This window comes from Sus scrofa, chromosome 3 (genome assembly GCF_054392235.1).
Source record: "Sus scrofa isolate SSC_HxYL_T2T_F1_AM1 chromosome 3, Sscrofa_HxYL_maternal_Yorkshire_Landrace_v2.0, whole genome shotgun sequence".
In the NCBI taxonomy this organism is placed as follows: domain Eukaryota; kingdom Metazoa; phylum Chordata; class Mammalia; order Artiodactyla; family Suidae; genus Sus; species Sus scrofa.
In genome coordinates this window covers 22,680,531-22,696,019 of record NC_139385.1, presented here as the reverse complement: position 1 = coordinate 22,696,019, position 15,489 = coordinate 22,680,531, and the positions used below count along the sequence as shown (strand labels likewise).

The window sequence follows — 15,489 nt, the reverse complement described above, 5'->3', positions numbered from 1 at the left end:
GGTGGGTATCAAGAGTCCTGATATCCAAGCCACCATGAAAGATCTTGGGTTTATTACCCCCTGGACCACTGGATTGAACAGGCTTCAGACAATGGACTCCCTAGGAAGACTGACATGGGGAGTTCCCATCATGGCTCAGCAGAAACGAATCTGACTAGCATCCATGAGGACGCACATTCAATCCCTGGCCTCGCTCAGTGGGTTTGAGGATCTGGCACCACAGCGAGCTGTGGTGTAGGTCCCAGAAGTGGCTTGGATCCAGCATTGCTGTGGCTGTGGCATAGGCCAACAGCTATAGTTCCGATTCCATCCCTAGCTTGGGAACCTCCAAACGCTGCTGGTGCAGCCCTCAAAAGAACAACAACAACAACCACTGACATGGGACCGGTGTAAAGTATGAACTTTGGAGTTCCTTACTGAACTGAGACTTGGTGAGGGATAAGCGAGGGAGGGAGTGATCCTGGTGGACACTAGGGCACCTGCCTTCCAACAATTCATGAAGCGCTGCCTCTGCTGAGGGTGCTTTTCTATCTCTGTGTGTATTTTATTTTATAAAGCAGGATTCTAAAAGCAGCTGTATAGATAAATACAGTGTAATAATAAATTAAATTTAATAAGAAACATTTTATTTCATAAAAGACAGAACATAGAGATAAATATTGAACATATAGAACATATAGAGAAAACTAAAAGATAAAACTAGGGATATAACTAATACACTAAATCTATGCAGTTAAACAACGGAGATTATACTAAGTGAGGTGCCCTAGGAGGTGAGCATTGAGTGAGGCTGCTTCTGGACTTATTTAGGTGGAGGTCCTGATGGTATGGATGTGCTGAGGCGTAGGCTGGGGGTGTTCACATCCAGGTTGTCATTGATGCCAAACTGACAATCTGTAACACAAAGAGAGGTGATCATTTAGGGAAAAAACTGATTTTTATTTATTTTTTTATTTATAAAAAAATTTTGGCTATACCCTCAGAATGCAGAGTTTCCTCAGCCAGGGATGGAACCCATGCCATACCTGTGACCAGAGACAGCAGGGACAAGCCAAAACCTTACCCCACTGAGCCACAAGGCAACTCCACAACACTGCTTTTTAAAAATGTAATAAAACAAGCTGTGTTTATGTTATTTAATGACAAAATTGGAGAAAAAACAAAAGGAACAGAAGTAACATAAATCCTGCCTGGAAACCCATCCCAAATGAGCACTGCAATGAAGTGCCACCTCATGCTGCTTTAGTGTGACTTGGACACACATAATATAGTATCTACAGAAGCTCCAGCGCAGGTTGTGAAATGGGGCCATAAGGTGACCGAGACCTTACAAGGGGGCTGCAGAGGCTGAGGGACCCCCAGGGCTCAGGCACCTCCTAGGCAAGCAGGGATCCTGCAGCTTCCCAACATGATACCAGGACCATGAAGAGTCCATAGGGATGCAGAGCAGGGACAGGTGAGTTCCCTGCTCACAGAGCAGTGGGTGTCTGGGTCTTCTTCACCCTTTTCCCAGAAGTCCTGAGACTGGGCAGGTCAGGGCCACTCCTCCATTGCCTCACATCACCTGGTGATTCCCTGGGGGGGGAGGCTCCCTGGTAACTTGAGGGGGTGGGGATTGGCACTGCAGGGATGGGTCCTGCAGAGGATGTCGGACCACTCCAGTGGGGCTCTTCAAAAAGAACACACTGGGGAGTTCCCGCCGTGGCGCAGTGGTTAACGAATCTGACTAGGAACCATGAGGTTGCAGGTTCAGTCCCTGCCCTTGCTCAGTGGGTTAACGATCTGGCGTTGCCGTGAGCTGTGGTGTAGGTTGCAGACGTGGCTCAGATCTTGCGTTGCTGTGGCTCTGGCGTAGGCTGGTGGCTACGGCTCCGATTAGACCCCTAGCCTGGGAACCTCCATATGCCGCAGGAGCGGCCCAAGAAATAGCAAAAAAAAAAAAAAAAAAAAAAAAAAGAACACACTGGGAAGAGCCCCTAGTGAGTCATGCACTTGATGGCCCTACAGCGCCCCTCTGACTAGCAACCTCAGGGGCTCCTGGGATGGGGATGTGTTGCTTGGGAGGTGTGCTCATGGCATCCTCTGGATGGATTAATACCCTCCTCTTTTCTCCACTTCGTGGTCACACACAAGGGCGGCCACACAGAGTTTTGTCTGGCTTTCTGAAAAACCAAAAGGAAGTTGGGCATGCTGTGGAGAACAGGCGCATCTGTCTCCTCACCTTTGCACCCCCGGTCTGCCACATCGACACTGCCTCTTCCTAGGTGTGCTCATCATCGGCATCGGAGGCTGTCCCCCCAAATGCTTTTCTTAAACGCAGGAACAGGGAGCGTTTCCGCTTCTGGGAGGAAAAGTACAGTCTCTGAGACCAAATCCATCATGGTAAATATCATAAAAGGATGGAGCAAGGAGGTGGTTAAGACTTACAAGGAAGAGTCTACGGGTGACACAAAGAGAGGAAAATGAAAAGATGTGAAAGAGGAAATAGATTACCCGCTTAATTCTGCTTTCCTTGTCAGAATTCTCGTTATCTGCCATGTAACATTCTGTGTCCAGGGGCAGCCACCAGGTTGGGGAGGCCATGGGAAAGGAAAGGGGTGATTTAGAATCAAGATGGAACCTCAGGACCATGATGCTGCAGGGAGCTCAGTCTCGGGCCCCTTTCTGTCCTCACCTCCATGGACCTCCCAGGGCCTCAGCTGGTTCACATCTACAGTGGAGAAGGTCTCTGATCCCCAAGATCCTGCTGCAGCCCTCTGCTTCCCTCAATGTGACTTGGAATAAGACCTGTGTCTTCCTGCCTCACACACAGGCTGCCTCTGTCCCCATGAACCTCGGAGCATGCCCTCGCTTTCCTCCAGAACCCCTGCTTCCGACTCCCTCCTTCCTCATTTCTCTCCTCTGATTACTGCTCATTTCCTTCCTCCAATGAGGGCAGGGTGGAAGAAGGGCCATGGCAATCTTGCCACTCTCCAGGCAGTCAATGTTTCTCTTAACCAATCGATGCCACCCAGGGAGTTCCTGGCATGGGCCTGATCCTGTGCTGGCACCTGGGGTGACCTGAGGTATCTGGCAGAAGCTTATTGCTCACAACACCACCCTGACTTTCCCAGCTCCTCAGAGAGGATAAAAGCACAATCAGAGGTGAAGGAATGTATCCAAATTCCTTGCCCCAAAATGAGCCAACAGGCATCTACATAAACATAGGGTGCCTACCAGGATTTGCCCTTAGACTTGGAAGGACAAGGAGGGATGAGAGCTGGTCAGGCCTGAGGAGAGGACATGGTGTGCACATGACTGGGGTGTGGGGAGCAGGGCCAAGGCTGCCTGGATGAGCGGTGGATTCTCAGGGAACCAGGGGTCCCAGGCCCTGCTGCCCTGAGCCTCTGTCCTGGGCCTGGTCAAGCCCAGGAGACCAGGTGGATGGGTCTGTGGGAGCAAGTGTGCAGAGAAGCCCAGCCTCCCCTTCACACATTCCTCTAGACTTCCTTCTGGTGGGGAGGGTCCCCAGGCAGGTGGACATGGAGCCCTCCCTCAAACATGATGTGTGCATCAGCACATCAGCCTTGGGTGAGCTGTCCAGGCTGAGATGAGCTGAAGGAGGCTGGAGCACATCCGTGATCCCAGAGACGTGCTCTATAAGCCATCCTACCCTGGGAGTGCTTTTACGTGAGGAAGAAAGAGCAATGGGATCCTGAAAGTGCAGACAGAGTATACTTCTCATCCACCACCAGACACTTGCTCCAAGAACTTGGGTCTCCAGTGTCAAGCGACTCGCAGAGTTTTGTTGTGCCCTGTCAGCTTATGGTTTTCATAGGCAAATTTAAAAACAAAGCCAAAATCTGCTGTAAGGGATCCCCTCCAGCTGGGAACCTGAATCCAAGCTTTCACCCTTGGCAGTGTTGTTCCTACCTTCATCTTCGTTAGTGATGCTGCCAACGCTCTCCGCAATAAATTCTGCAGAATCATAAACATGAGCAATAATGTTATAAGGAAAGTTGCCCCACCCATTTCTCCCCTTCCCCTTCAGCTAATGCTGCCTTCCAAGGCATCCCACTAGTCCTCTCTCCAGGTGCTCACATCTCCCCTGGGCTCTGTGGAGCAACAGTCCTTCAGTAAGACATCGATCACAGTTTCAAACCTTCAAGAAAGAGATGCTGAGAGAAGCATCTGTCAACCTCTCACTTCCACAGGTCCATTACAGCTCTCCCTTTCAAGCTGACCCACTAGAAACTCCAACACTTATGGGCACACTTGAAATATGGCTAGTGTGATCAAACCATTGGGTGTTGTGTGTGTGTGAGCATGCTTCTTTTTAATTGCTTGAGTTAACCACAATTTGAACTAAGTTAAATATAAGCAGGCACTTCTGGCTAGTGGGTACCACAGTGGACAGAGTGGCTCTAAGAGCTTGCAAGATGAAGAAGAGACAACCAACCACCCTCACCTCACTGTTCATTCAGAGAATTTGGACGACCAGAGGGGATCTTTCATTTGCAGGTTATCTTGGGCACTTGGACCCATGCTAGGCATTGTGAGAGTCCTTGGGGACACTCTAACAGCAGTGTCAACAACACTCTGACCTGGGAGGAATTCCCAGCAGGGCACCCCACTTTTTGCCAGTAGTGAGGAGCATGGCCCAGGGCACCGGTGCTGGACAAAACCAGAGAGAATGGGCAGAGGGGAGGGAGGGATGCATCACTCTTTTCATGATCCCATCCTTCTCACCCCTGAGCCTGGAAGACCCAAGGAAGGCAGTGGCACCCCCTTACGGGGTGAACAATTTGTACACTGAAAACTACAGATCATGGCTGAAAGAAATTAAAGAAGGTGCAAGTGCTTGGAACGACACACCATGTTCATAGACTGGACGGTTTAATGTTGTCGACATTTCTCTGCTACTGAAAATGATGTACACATTATACTGCAACAACTCAGAAAACCTCATGCCATTTTTTGAGACTTGGAAAAGAAAATCCTAAAATACATGTAGAGCCCCAAAGAATAAAAAGATGATCTTGACAGCAAAGAACAACAATGGAGACGTCTCAATTCCCAGATTCAAAACACACTGCCAAGCCACAGCAGCAAAAACATCTACCCCTGGCATCTAAACAGGAAGACAGACCAATGATCCATAAGAGAAGGACCTAAAAATAAACTCATATATGTATGGCCAAATGATCACTGCCCAGGTTCTAAGATTCCCCAGTCAAAAAAGTATAGTCTCTTCAACAATCAACAGAATGAAAAGGCAATGTATAGGATGGGAGGAAATACTTGCAAATATTGCTTCTGGATAAGGGACCCATATCCAAAAAATATAAGAAACTAACACTCAATTAAAACAAAACAAATACACATGCACACACACAAACCAAAAAAATGAAAAACAAAGACTGTGGGCAAATAGCTGAGTTTAAAAATGGGTAAACACCTTGAGAAGATATGACCCCATAGAAGCTATGATGGTGATCAAATATATGTGAAAATGTATGTTGCGCTCAACTGGGACTCTGTGGTTAAGAGGTGCAAGCAACTGCTTTGGGAGTGGATAAGCAATGAGATCCCACTGGATAGCACAGGGCACGATATGTGGTCACTTATGAAGGAAAAGACAAAAAGCACTAAAAAAATTACAACTTTACTGGAAGGCTGATTTCCAGGAAAAGCATGCTAATAAATGGATTCACAAAACACTGCTCTTAAAGAAAACCCAATATAGAAGAACTTACAATACTGAAATCCTACCATTAAAAACAGCCACTATCATTCATATCATGGTTGTTCTCCAGGCTTCATTTTCTACACGGTGTGTGCAGCATGTGCCCTGATTAAATGTACAGCCACACTAACAAGAGTCTTACAACATGAGGGACTTATTTCATGGAGAGAAACACAGAGGGAACACAGAGTCCTTCTCACCCAGGTGGGCAGCAAGTTTGTACAGTGGTGCCGGACACCAGGATGAGGGTGAACTCTGAGCTCTTACTTGCAAGATCGCCTGGGTGTGTGCTACCTAGGGTGGCCAAATGTAAGAATGACAGTGACACTGTCCAATACAAGAATACGCCTCGCCGATTCCCATCTGCTTTGGCCATGTTGAAGCGATGATGTCAGCACTGACAGGGACCTTATAAGATGCATAGCATCTACAGGACCTCTGGAGACCCTGGTATTACCAGGCATAGACATGGAGCAGGGACCCTTCCCCGTCAGTGCTCCATGACTGACAAAATCCTGGCTGAGAGAGAGGTGCAGGTCAGGGGTCCAGGCACTCCCATGGATAACCTGGCCTGGGGTCCCCATTTAGATTTTCCATGTAGGAGGTCAAGAGCTTGGGCCAACTGTCTCTGCACCATCTCCAGCTGAGCAAGGGGAAACTTAAGCCAAACTGGGAACAGTGGTGGTGAAGGGAGAATGCATGAATGTAGAGAAGTTGTGCAGAAGGGATGGAAATTGTGTTGGGGAAATTCAATGGTTGTCATGTCCATGTAAATATGAAATATCTCATGAGGAAAACACCACATGTGCTCGCACATGGACCTCACTCCCTGTCCCTCATAACATGTAAAAACCCAAGGCATCAACATGATATACTTGTGTCCAGGGCATGGACATCTTGGGCAAAACTATGAGTGGCGAAGAGCTGTATGCTCTAAACCCCCAAGTCTCCTTCCAAAAGGAACCCAGGATATGGAGGCTCTGCAACCAATGTCAGCAAGGAAGCCCCACATTCTACTGCACCAAGATTGTTTGTCACTGGAGAGATGATCTCTGAATACACACCGCTTCTGTAAGGCCACTCGTACAACATGAGCTGGAGAAAAGAAAACAGTGTGAGAATCTAAGCTTCATGGGCTCTATGAACAAAGAATATTTCATACTATTTCTTTTCTCAGAAAGCTAAATGAAGCTTTTCTTGAGTCCATGGTCCCAAAGAAAACAGAGATGTCATTTGTGAGAAATGCTTCAAAATTTCCTGGAAGACCTAAGTCTATTTTGACCGAACACTAAAAAATTCTCTTTCAAGGAGGGTAATACTCTGCAGAAAAAATGCTCCCAACCACACATGCAGTGTGCAACAGATGCTGTTGTACTGAAAATAGCTTTTACAGTCAATCACTGGGAAAGGCATTCAGTCATCCAACCCAGGAAAAAAGTATGTCTCCATACTTTCAACTGTATAGATTTTCACATTTGAATTTGATTGAAAACAAGGAGAAAATGAAGCTATGCTTTTATCTCAAATAATAAAAGGCACTTACTGAGGGGTCAGATGGAATATCTTCTGAGCTGCTGTACTCCTTCACCAAAATATGCCGAGGGTGAACTGGGAGAACATAGAGTATGAGTCATGATATTGGTGACGCTGCTCAGGAACTATTCAGGCAGCATTGTTGGGGAGTGGTGTGTGAACCCAGGGAGGGAGAGTAAGGATGAGGGTGATTTTGAAGCATGGGCACACATGCTGTTGGCTGACCACTCTGGTGGGATGAGGCTGGCCAAGGGGAGGTTCCTTGACATCATGAGAAGGGGAGCTTTAAGCTTCCTAGCCAAAGCCAACATACTCAATTCAATGTAGGCAATTTGAAAAGAGGTAAATTCCAAATTCATGTTCTGGGGAACCTCCCGCTGTGGCTCCGTGCGTTAAGGACCCGAAGCTGTCTCTGTGAGGAGGCAGGGTCGCTCCCTAGCTTCCCTCAGGGGCCTAAGGATCCAGGGTTGCTGCATGCTGCGGCGTAGTGTGCACATGTGGCCTGGATCCGGTGGTGCCATGGCTGGGGTACAGCTCTGGGTGAACCCCTCCCCTGGGAACTTCCATATGCCACAGGTGTGGCCACACACACATAACAAAACAAAAACAAGTCATGCCATGTTTCAAGGACAGAGTCCAATGACTCCTCCAGCCTATTTTAAATCCCGTGGCGACTCCCGCTACTTCTTGGAATGTTCCAAGACCATTTTTCATCTCCACACGGTCACATGCCCTGCTTCTGCTCAGCACAGTGTGATGGCACAGGTATAATATTTATCCTTTGCATAACTGTTAACTATACAGTTCCGTAGCCTTTTTGACTTCCACACGCTTTTCTACCCATCAACACTACCTACACCCACACCTTTGTCATCCTACCCGACATGACCCATCACAACTCACCTTCCCCTGGCCACCAGGCCTTGGTAATTCCTGCTTCTGCTATATGAACGTGCCTACACAAGTAGTATTACACGGTATCTGTCTTGCTGTGCACCTGCCTTATTTCACTCACCACAATAGCTTTTTGTAGTGTTCGGTCCACCCATACCCTAACGTATTTCGAGCTTTAACTCCACTCTGCGGCTAAAGAGTAGCTCACTCGGAGTTTCTTTGGCATTTCATTTTGCCAGTCCTCTCATTCATCACCACATTCAACAAGGCCTTTTGCATGATGCCCATCTTGGGACTCCTGGGAGAAACAGGCCAGGGAGCATTCGGGTACGGATTTCTCTGTGCTATAATGGTGAGAAATCACATTGCACATCTGTCAAAGGGCAGAGCTTATAAGAGCACCAAGTATGACTCCTAAGGCAAACTATTAGTGTTCTGCTAATTGGAATAAAGGTACCACCAGCATGTGATACACTGTCAATGGCTGGACCTGGAGCGGTGGGATTCGGGAACCGTCTGTGTCATCTGTTGGACTTCTTTGTCCACATAATCCAGGTCGAAACAATGTCTAATAATTTAAAGACACCTGGAAACACGGCTTCCCTGAGGGAGACACAGCAGCTAATGTCCAAAAGCCAGCCGTCATCGACACCCTGGCTAGAGATCATCTTCACCCTCCAACATCAACCGGCTGTTGAGATTTCAAAGTCGTTTTATTTCCACAGGTATATAAACACTACCACCTGACTAAGTATGTTTCAACTTGGACACACACGCACGCACGCACACACGCATGCACGCACAAAGGATACCACAAAATACTTCCGAGTTCATTCGTATACAGGGGACCCTAAAGAAAAATTATTCTTGCATGCACCGAAGGAGAAAATCTCCACGTACCTGTCCCCGACCCATTAGCCCGTTGCATTCGCTGGTGGAGCCAGGAGCATAATTTTCTGATGCAGCCAGAGGTGGATCTTTGTGACATCTGTCGATTGTTCCTTTGGATCCGGAAGCAGCATCCTATGCAATCTATCACAACAGGGAGGACTGCTGACATCTTGCTGTCAGAAGACCGTAGGGAAATTTGTACTCATTTATTCCATTTAATCTTTTGGTCCCCTGGCTCACCAGCTGCCCAGGAGTGCTGCCTGGATCAAGGTCAGACTTAGAAGGATCATGCAGTTTAAAACAACCAACAGACAGGATTTTTGAACAACCACCTTTGTTTAACTGAGACCTTCTAGAAACAGAGCCAAGTAAGAGTGATCGTGCCTGATGGTCTGGTTCAAACACATTCAGAAGAATCATGAACCTGGGGAAAGGGTTGTAGATCCCTAAGGGCCTCGATGCCCTGTTCTACGAGGTGGAAATGGTATTCTAGAAGGCTGACTTTTAGTATGATGTTATGAGGACGACTTCATGAAGTACGGGTAACATTTTAGAAAAAGGAAGGACGGGTGCCTCGTCAATGCTCCGTATGCGTTCAGCCTTGAGTGATGGCAAGAGTAAGCTAGACAGTCAGTGGTGGCTGAAAACCAAAGGGGGTAAATGGATGCCTCAAGTCGGGAAGGGTGGAAGCTTATTCCCCAGCATCTTCATGGGAACGATGCTTCGCAGCTCATGGACAGTACCTATTTTCATCTCCTCTGATACTCAGTCCTGTTGAAGGTGAGGAAGTGCAAACAGGACCCACATGAGGGGTAACCAAGTGACAGTCCAAGCGTCACAACAATGACGGGTGATGAATCTGAGGCAGGTGGACCAGACATATTAATTAAGACAACGAACCCGGAAGTTATACGCATAACTCTAGAGATAGCTCAGAGGGGTAGAAATGAGAAGAAAAACACAAGAAGGAAAAATGCAGGAGACAAAGTGAGCGAGCCCATCTGAAGGAACAGCCACTCGGGGGAGCAATGTAAACTTACCTTAGGAACAGTGATTGAGATTGCCCATTCCTAAAGCATGAGCCGTGAAGTGAGAGCGTCACACTGGCCACCACGTACAAACCTCTCAGGCCACAGAGCGACAGCCTGACCATGAGGCAAGAAGTGCACAAGCACATTACCGTGGTGACGTGTCATCGTACCACTTTCAGAGGGAAGTCAACCCCTACACAGGATGGGTCCAACGGCTGCCGGCAGAGAGCGTGTTTCCATGGACAAGCTTGGCTTTTCAGAGGAGCCTTGTCATTTCCGAAACGGAATCTCAGGCTCCCACAGAACCCTCTGACTAAGAAAATAATTTCCTATGAGAGAGAACGACCTGTCCCCCAGGAGGAGTTGAGAGTGAACCTTGCAGGGTGAAGAGGCCAAAAAGCCAGCATGTGCAGAATTTAAGGAAGAACTACCCCTCCATTTCTACTCTTCCTGAGTCACTAGACATTTGCCAATCAAACCATTTCAAAACGTGAGATTTAAGGTTATTGTAACCAGGGTGAATGTTTTCATGTTTCATGACGACTGCTATTCTGCAGTGTCCTATTCAAGTTTGCTGCTCACAAAAATTACTATTTTTGATGCACATTGCAAGTAAGTCTCCAATTTGTCACATGCTTGTATCTTACTACAGTTACTCGTACATACAACCTGAGGAAAGTTTTCTTCTTTTGCCAAAAAGAAAAAAAAAAAAAAGGAAGAAAGAAAAAGAAAAAAAAATCAGTAATTATTTCTGTAATTTCTGGCTTTGAGAAAGAAAAGGAGGAAGAATATTGTGACCATTATTCACACCAAGGATTAACGGCGCCCTTAAGAAAAGTTCCTCCTACTTAGGAACGTGAGCACAGGGGTTTCAAGACAAATTTTTCTATTAAACCATTGTGACTATTTCTAGACATGCATGTCAAAGGGGGCAATCGGTTTTTCAGGAGGAGGATACAACTTTTCCCCTAGAAGTTACGTACGGCCAGAAGTGTCCCAGTCCAGTCATAAAAGGAGCAGAATGTTTTGTAAAGCACACATGGTAATTTATGTCTCAAGTAAAAATCTCAGAACATTTTGGATGGGATAGTGATGGTGCACCAACGATTCATCCATTTAAACAGATTAGACTTACGACGTGCCTATTTATCCAAGAAGGAACTGGTAGGTGTTTGCTGGCAAAGAGGGGCACATTCAATTTGCAACTAAAAGAAACTTGTCAATGTCCAATTATTGATTTCAGTAGTGGAGAATTAACTGAGTTCGGATATAGATTCAACTTGCCATGTAGATCAGGCATTCCTTTGGCCAAGCCCTATGGTGGATTTGTTTTGTTTGGGGGTGGGGTGGGGGGGCGATCTTCCTCTAGTCAGATACTACAAATGTTTTGAAAAGCTGGTGACTATCGATACTAATGCATCAAGATAAATGATGTAAAAATGATGGGACAGGGCCAACTTGGAGAATATCACCGCTACATGCATTGTATCATGAACAGCCTAGCCAAATCCTGCTGCCTATAAAGAGCATTAGCCACCATGCTTATGGAGTGCACCTCTGTGTTCCCTCCTAATTGCATCCTATGTTGGAACCCCAACTTCCAGTGGGATGGTACCGGGAGGTGGGGCCTTTGGGAGGCAATTGGTTTATGAGTGTGGAGTCCCTCTAGGTGGACTAGAGCTCTCCCCTTTTCCTCTTTGTTCTTTTTTATTTTTTGTCAGGTGAGGAGGATGCATGAGAAAAATGACCCTGTGTAAACGCGAAAGAAGGAAGACAAAACAAGGAGAGGCGGTAGACAAGGGGATGGGCAAAGGCCCTGGAGTGCACACGGGTAGCTGCAGAGGGCCAAGGAACAGGAGGAAGGCTGCTCTCCCCAGGCTTGCAAGGAGACACCTCCCCCAGTGTTCACTCCAGGGGAGGGGATGGCCTTCCTCTTAGCCACTCAAGCAGGGGTCCAAGGAAGAACCCAAAGCATTAAACATCTGGGGGCCAACCTGAGCCAGGAGCTGCAAGACCTCTGCGCCGAGAGCAATAAAACATGACTCAAGGAAATTAAGGAGGAGTCAAAGAAGGGCAGACATAGGCCACGCTCCTGGCTTGGAAAAAATGAATATCCTAAAAATGGCCGTTCTACGCAAAGCAATCTACAGATGCAATGGCATCCCTATCCGTGATCGTTTTCGCAGAACTAGAACAAAACCGTCCAAACATTTACACGGAACCTAAACAGGCCCGGAATGGCCAAGGCAATCCTGAGGAGCAAAAACCAAGCAGGAGGCACACCTCTCCCAGACTTCGGTCAATATTACAAAGCTACGGTAAGCAAGACAGTGTGGCAAAGGTACCAAAACCGACACACAGACCACTGGAACAGAAGACAGAACCCAGAAATAAACCCCAAACCGACGGTCAATTATTCTTCAACAAAGGGGGCAAGAATGTCAAGGGGGGAAAAGACAGTCTGTTCAGCGCGTGGTGCTGGGAAGCTGGACAGCCACATGAAAATCCAGGAAACTGGAAAACAACACCCTCAAACCGTGCACAAAAAGAAACTCAAAACGGCTTAAAGACTTAAACCTAAGACAAGACACCATCAACAGCAAACACAAACAACGACCCACTTGAAAAATGGGCAAGAGAACTGAATAGACAGTCACCCAAGGAAGATAGACAGATGGCCAACAGGCACACGAAAACATGCTCAACACCATGAATGATTAGAACAAGGCAAATCCAAGCTGCTAAGAAGTACCACCTCGCACCTGTCAGAAGGGCCATCATTAGTAAGGCTAGAAATTACAAATGCTGGAGAGGGTGTGCAGAAGAGGGTACCCTCCCACCCTGTTGGTAGGAATGTAACTTGGCACAGCCGCTATGGAAAGCACCATGCAGGGACCTCGGAAAACTAAATATAGAACTAGCATGTGGCCCAGAAATCCCACTCTTGGGCGTATGTGGGGACAAGACTTGCCTTGAACAAGATACAGGCACCCATGGACGTTGACGACAGCGCCGAGTGTCCAGTGCGGCACTCCTCACGCTAGCCAAGACGTGGAAACCACCTAAACGTCCACCGACAGATGAATGGGTTAACAAGAGGTGGGATATATACACAATGCGGTACTCCTCAGCCGTGAAAGGAAGGAATTAGTGCCATTTGCAGCAGAGTGGATGGAACTAGAGGCGCTCATCCTAAGCAAAGTCCCTCAGAAAGAGAAACACCAACCCCACATGATGTCACTTATATCTGGACTCTAAAACACAGCACAAATGATCCTTTCCACGGAACAGAAACTCAAGGACTTGCAGAAGAGACTTGTGCTTGCCAGTGGGGTCAGGGAGGAAGTGGGATGCACTGGGACTCTGGGCTTTAGGGATGCAAACAATTGCATCTGGACTGGCTATGCGATGAGAGCCCACTGGATCGCACAGGGATACAATATCCAGCCACTCACGAAGGAACGTGATAGAGGATAGTGGGAGAAAATGTAAGCATGTATATGGGTGTGTCTGTGTGCGTGTGTGCACGCGTGTGCGACAGGATCACTTTCCTGCACAGCAGAAATTAACAGAAAAATTTAAACCGAGTGTAAAGGAAAAAATTAAAATCATTTAAGAAAACTTAGAACTTTCCTGGAGGGGTAATTCTAGGAAAAGTATGCTAATGAAGGGATCTTAAACCCAAAACGTTGATCTTAAAAACCAAAAATAGAACACATGACAATACTGAAATCCAACCACTATCCATCACATGACAGTTTTTCTGCAGGCTTCATTTGGTGCATGGGCCTTGAGCAAAAAGGATGTCTGCCCTCCCAAGAGCCTTACAACAAGAGGGACTTACTTCATGGAGAGAAACACAGAGGGAGCACGGAGTCCTTCTCACCCAGATGGGCAGCGAGTTTGTACAATGGTGCCGCACACCAGGCTAAGGATGAGGGTGAACTGTGAGCTCTTACTTGCAAGGTCGCCTGGGTGTGTGCTACCTAGGGTGGTCAAGTGTGAGAATGACAGTGACACTGTCCAATACAAGCATACGCCTCGCCGATTCCCATCTGCTTTGGCCATGTTGAAGCAATGACCGCAGCACTGACAGGGACCTTTTAAAATGCACAGCATCGACAGGCCCTCTGGAGACCCTGGAATTCCCGGGCATAGACACGGAGCAGGGACCCTCCCCGCTCCGTGCTCCCCACGAACGACCAAGTCCTGGCTGAGGGAGAGGTGCAGGTCAGGGGTCCAGAGCGTCCCCATAGGGAACCCAGCCTGGGTCCCACTTTGGCTTTCCCATGTAGGAGGTCAAGAGCTTGGGCCAACTCTCTCTGCACCATCTCCACCTGAGCAACGGGAAAATTAAGCCAACGTGGGGACAGCAGTGGTGAGGGGCGAATGCATGCCTATAGGGGTGGTACGCAGAGGTGATGGGATGTTTCTTAAGGAACGTTGAGCGGTGTATTTTCTGTATAAATAGGAGAGAGCTCATGAGGAAACAGATACTTACACCACATGTGCTCACACATGGACCTCACTCCCTGTCCCTCGGAATGTGTCACAACCCAAGGAATCAACACAAGAGACTTGTGTCCAGGGCAGGTGCCACCAGGGCATCACTATGACTGGGAAAGAGCTGCCTGCTCCACATCCCAGACTACCCCCTTTCCAAAAGGAACCCAGGATCTGGCTGCTCTCCAACCAATGCCCGCAAGGAAGACCCACCTTCTTCTTCTTCACCCCGATTGTTTGTCACTGGAGTGGGGCGCTCCAAAGCCATGCCATTATTATTAGTTGCGTCATCGGCCGGCATCTAGTGCAAGAAAACAGTGTGAGAATCTAAGCTTCCTGGTCTCTATGGACATGAGAATTTTCATGGTCTTTCTGCCCAGCAAAACCCAAAAGGGAAACACTCCTCGAGTCCACGGTCCCAAAGAAAACACAGAGGTCATCCTGGACAAAGGCTTCAAATCTTCCTGTAGGAATTCTTATGTGTACTTTGACCCAAACCCACCAAATTCTCTTGCAAGGAGGGCAATTCTCTGCTGGTAACATTGCTCTCAGCCGCACTTCCAGTTTCTAGAGGCTGCTGTCAATTTTTCAATCAGTCATGCATTGGGAGAGACATTCCGTCAACACTCGTCCAACCCAGGAAAAATGTAGGTCTCCACTGATTTGAACAGTGTAGACTTGCATAGTTGAAACTGACAGACAAAAGGAGGAAATTGGAGCTCCCGTTGTGGCACGGCGGAACCAAAACTGACTAGAAAGCATGAGGCTGCAGGTTTGATCCCTGGACTCGCTCAGTGGGTTAAGGATCTGGTGTTGCCATGCGCTGTGCTGTAGGTCACCGACTCGGCTCACATCGTGACTTGCTGTGGCTGTGGTATATGCCGGCAGCTGTAGTTCTGATTAGACCCCTAG

At 47.7% G+C, this 15,489-nt stretch overlaps 1 protein-coding gene across 29 annotated transcripts in view; it reads right to left on the bottom strand.

Annotated features, from left to right (window-relative positions):
* Window positions 1-604: 604 nt before the first annotated feature.
* Window positions 605-15,489, bottom strand: part of LOC100519166 (uncharacterized) — a 191,758-nt gene continuing 176,873 nt past the window's right edge. For 19 of the 29 annotated variants that reach the window (XM_085017174.1, XM_085017195.1, XM_085017183.1 and 16 more), the window contains 8 exons: window positions 14,791-14,878; window positions 9,053-9,184; window positions 7,269-7,333; window positions 6,790-6,820; window positions 3,913-3,957; window positions 2,494-2,546; window positions 2,222-2,341; window positions 605-894 (listed from right to left, as the gene is read on the bottom strand). In XM_085017174.1, coding sequence (XP_084873300.1) covers window positions 2,261-2,341; window positions 2,494-2,546; window positions 3,913-3,957; window positions 6,790-6,820; window positions 7,269-7,333; window positions 9,053-9,184; window positions 14,791-14,878 — 495 coding nt within the window. In that variant the 3' untranslated portion in view covers window positions 605-894; window positions 2,222-2,260. Of the gene's footprint in view, window positions 895-2,221; window positions 2,342-2,493; window positions 2,547-3,912; window positions 3,958-6,789; window positions 6,821-7,268; window positions 7,334-9,052; window positions 10,761-14,790; window positions 14,879-15,489 lie in introns of those variants that run through there. The other 10 variants (XR_014840446.1, XM_085017197.1, XM_085017190.1 and 7 more) reach the window with 6 other exon arrangements.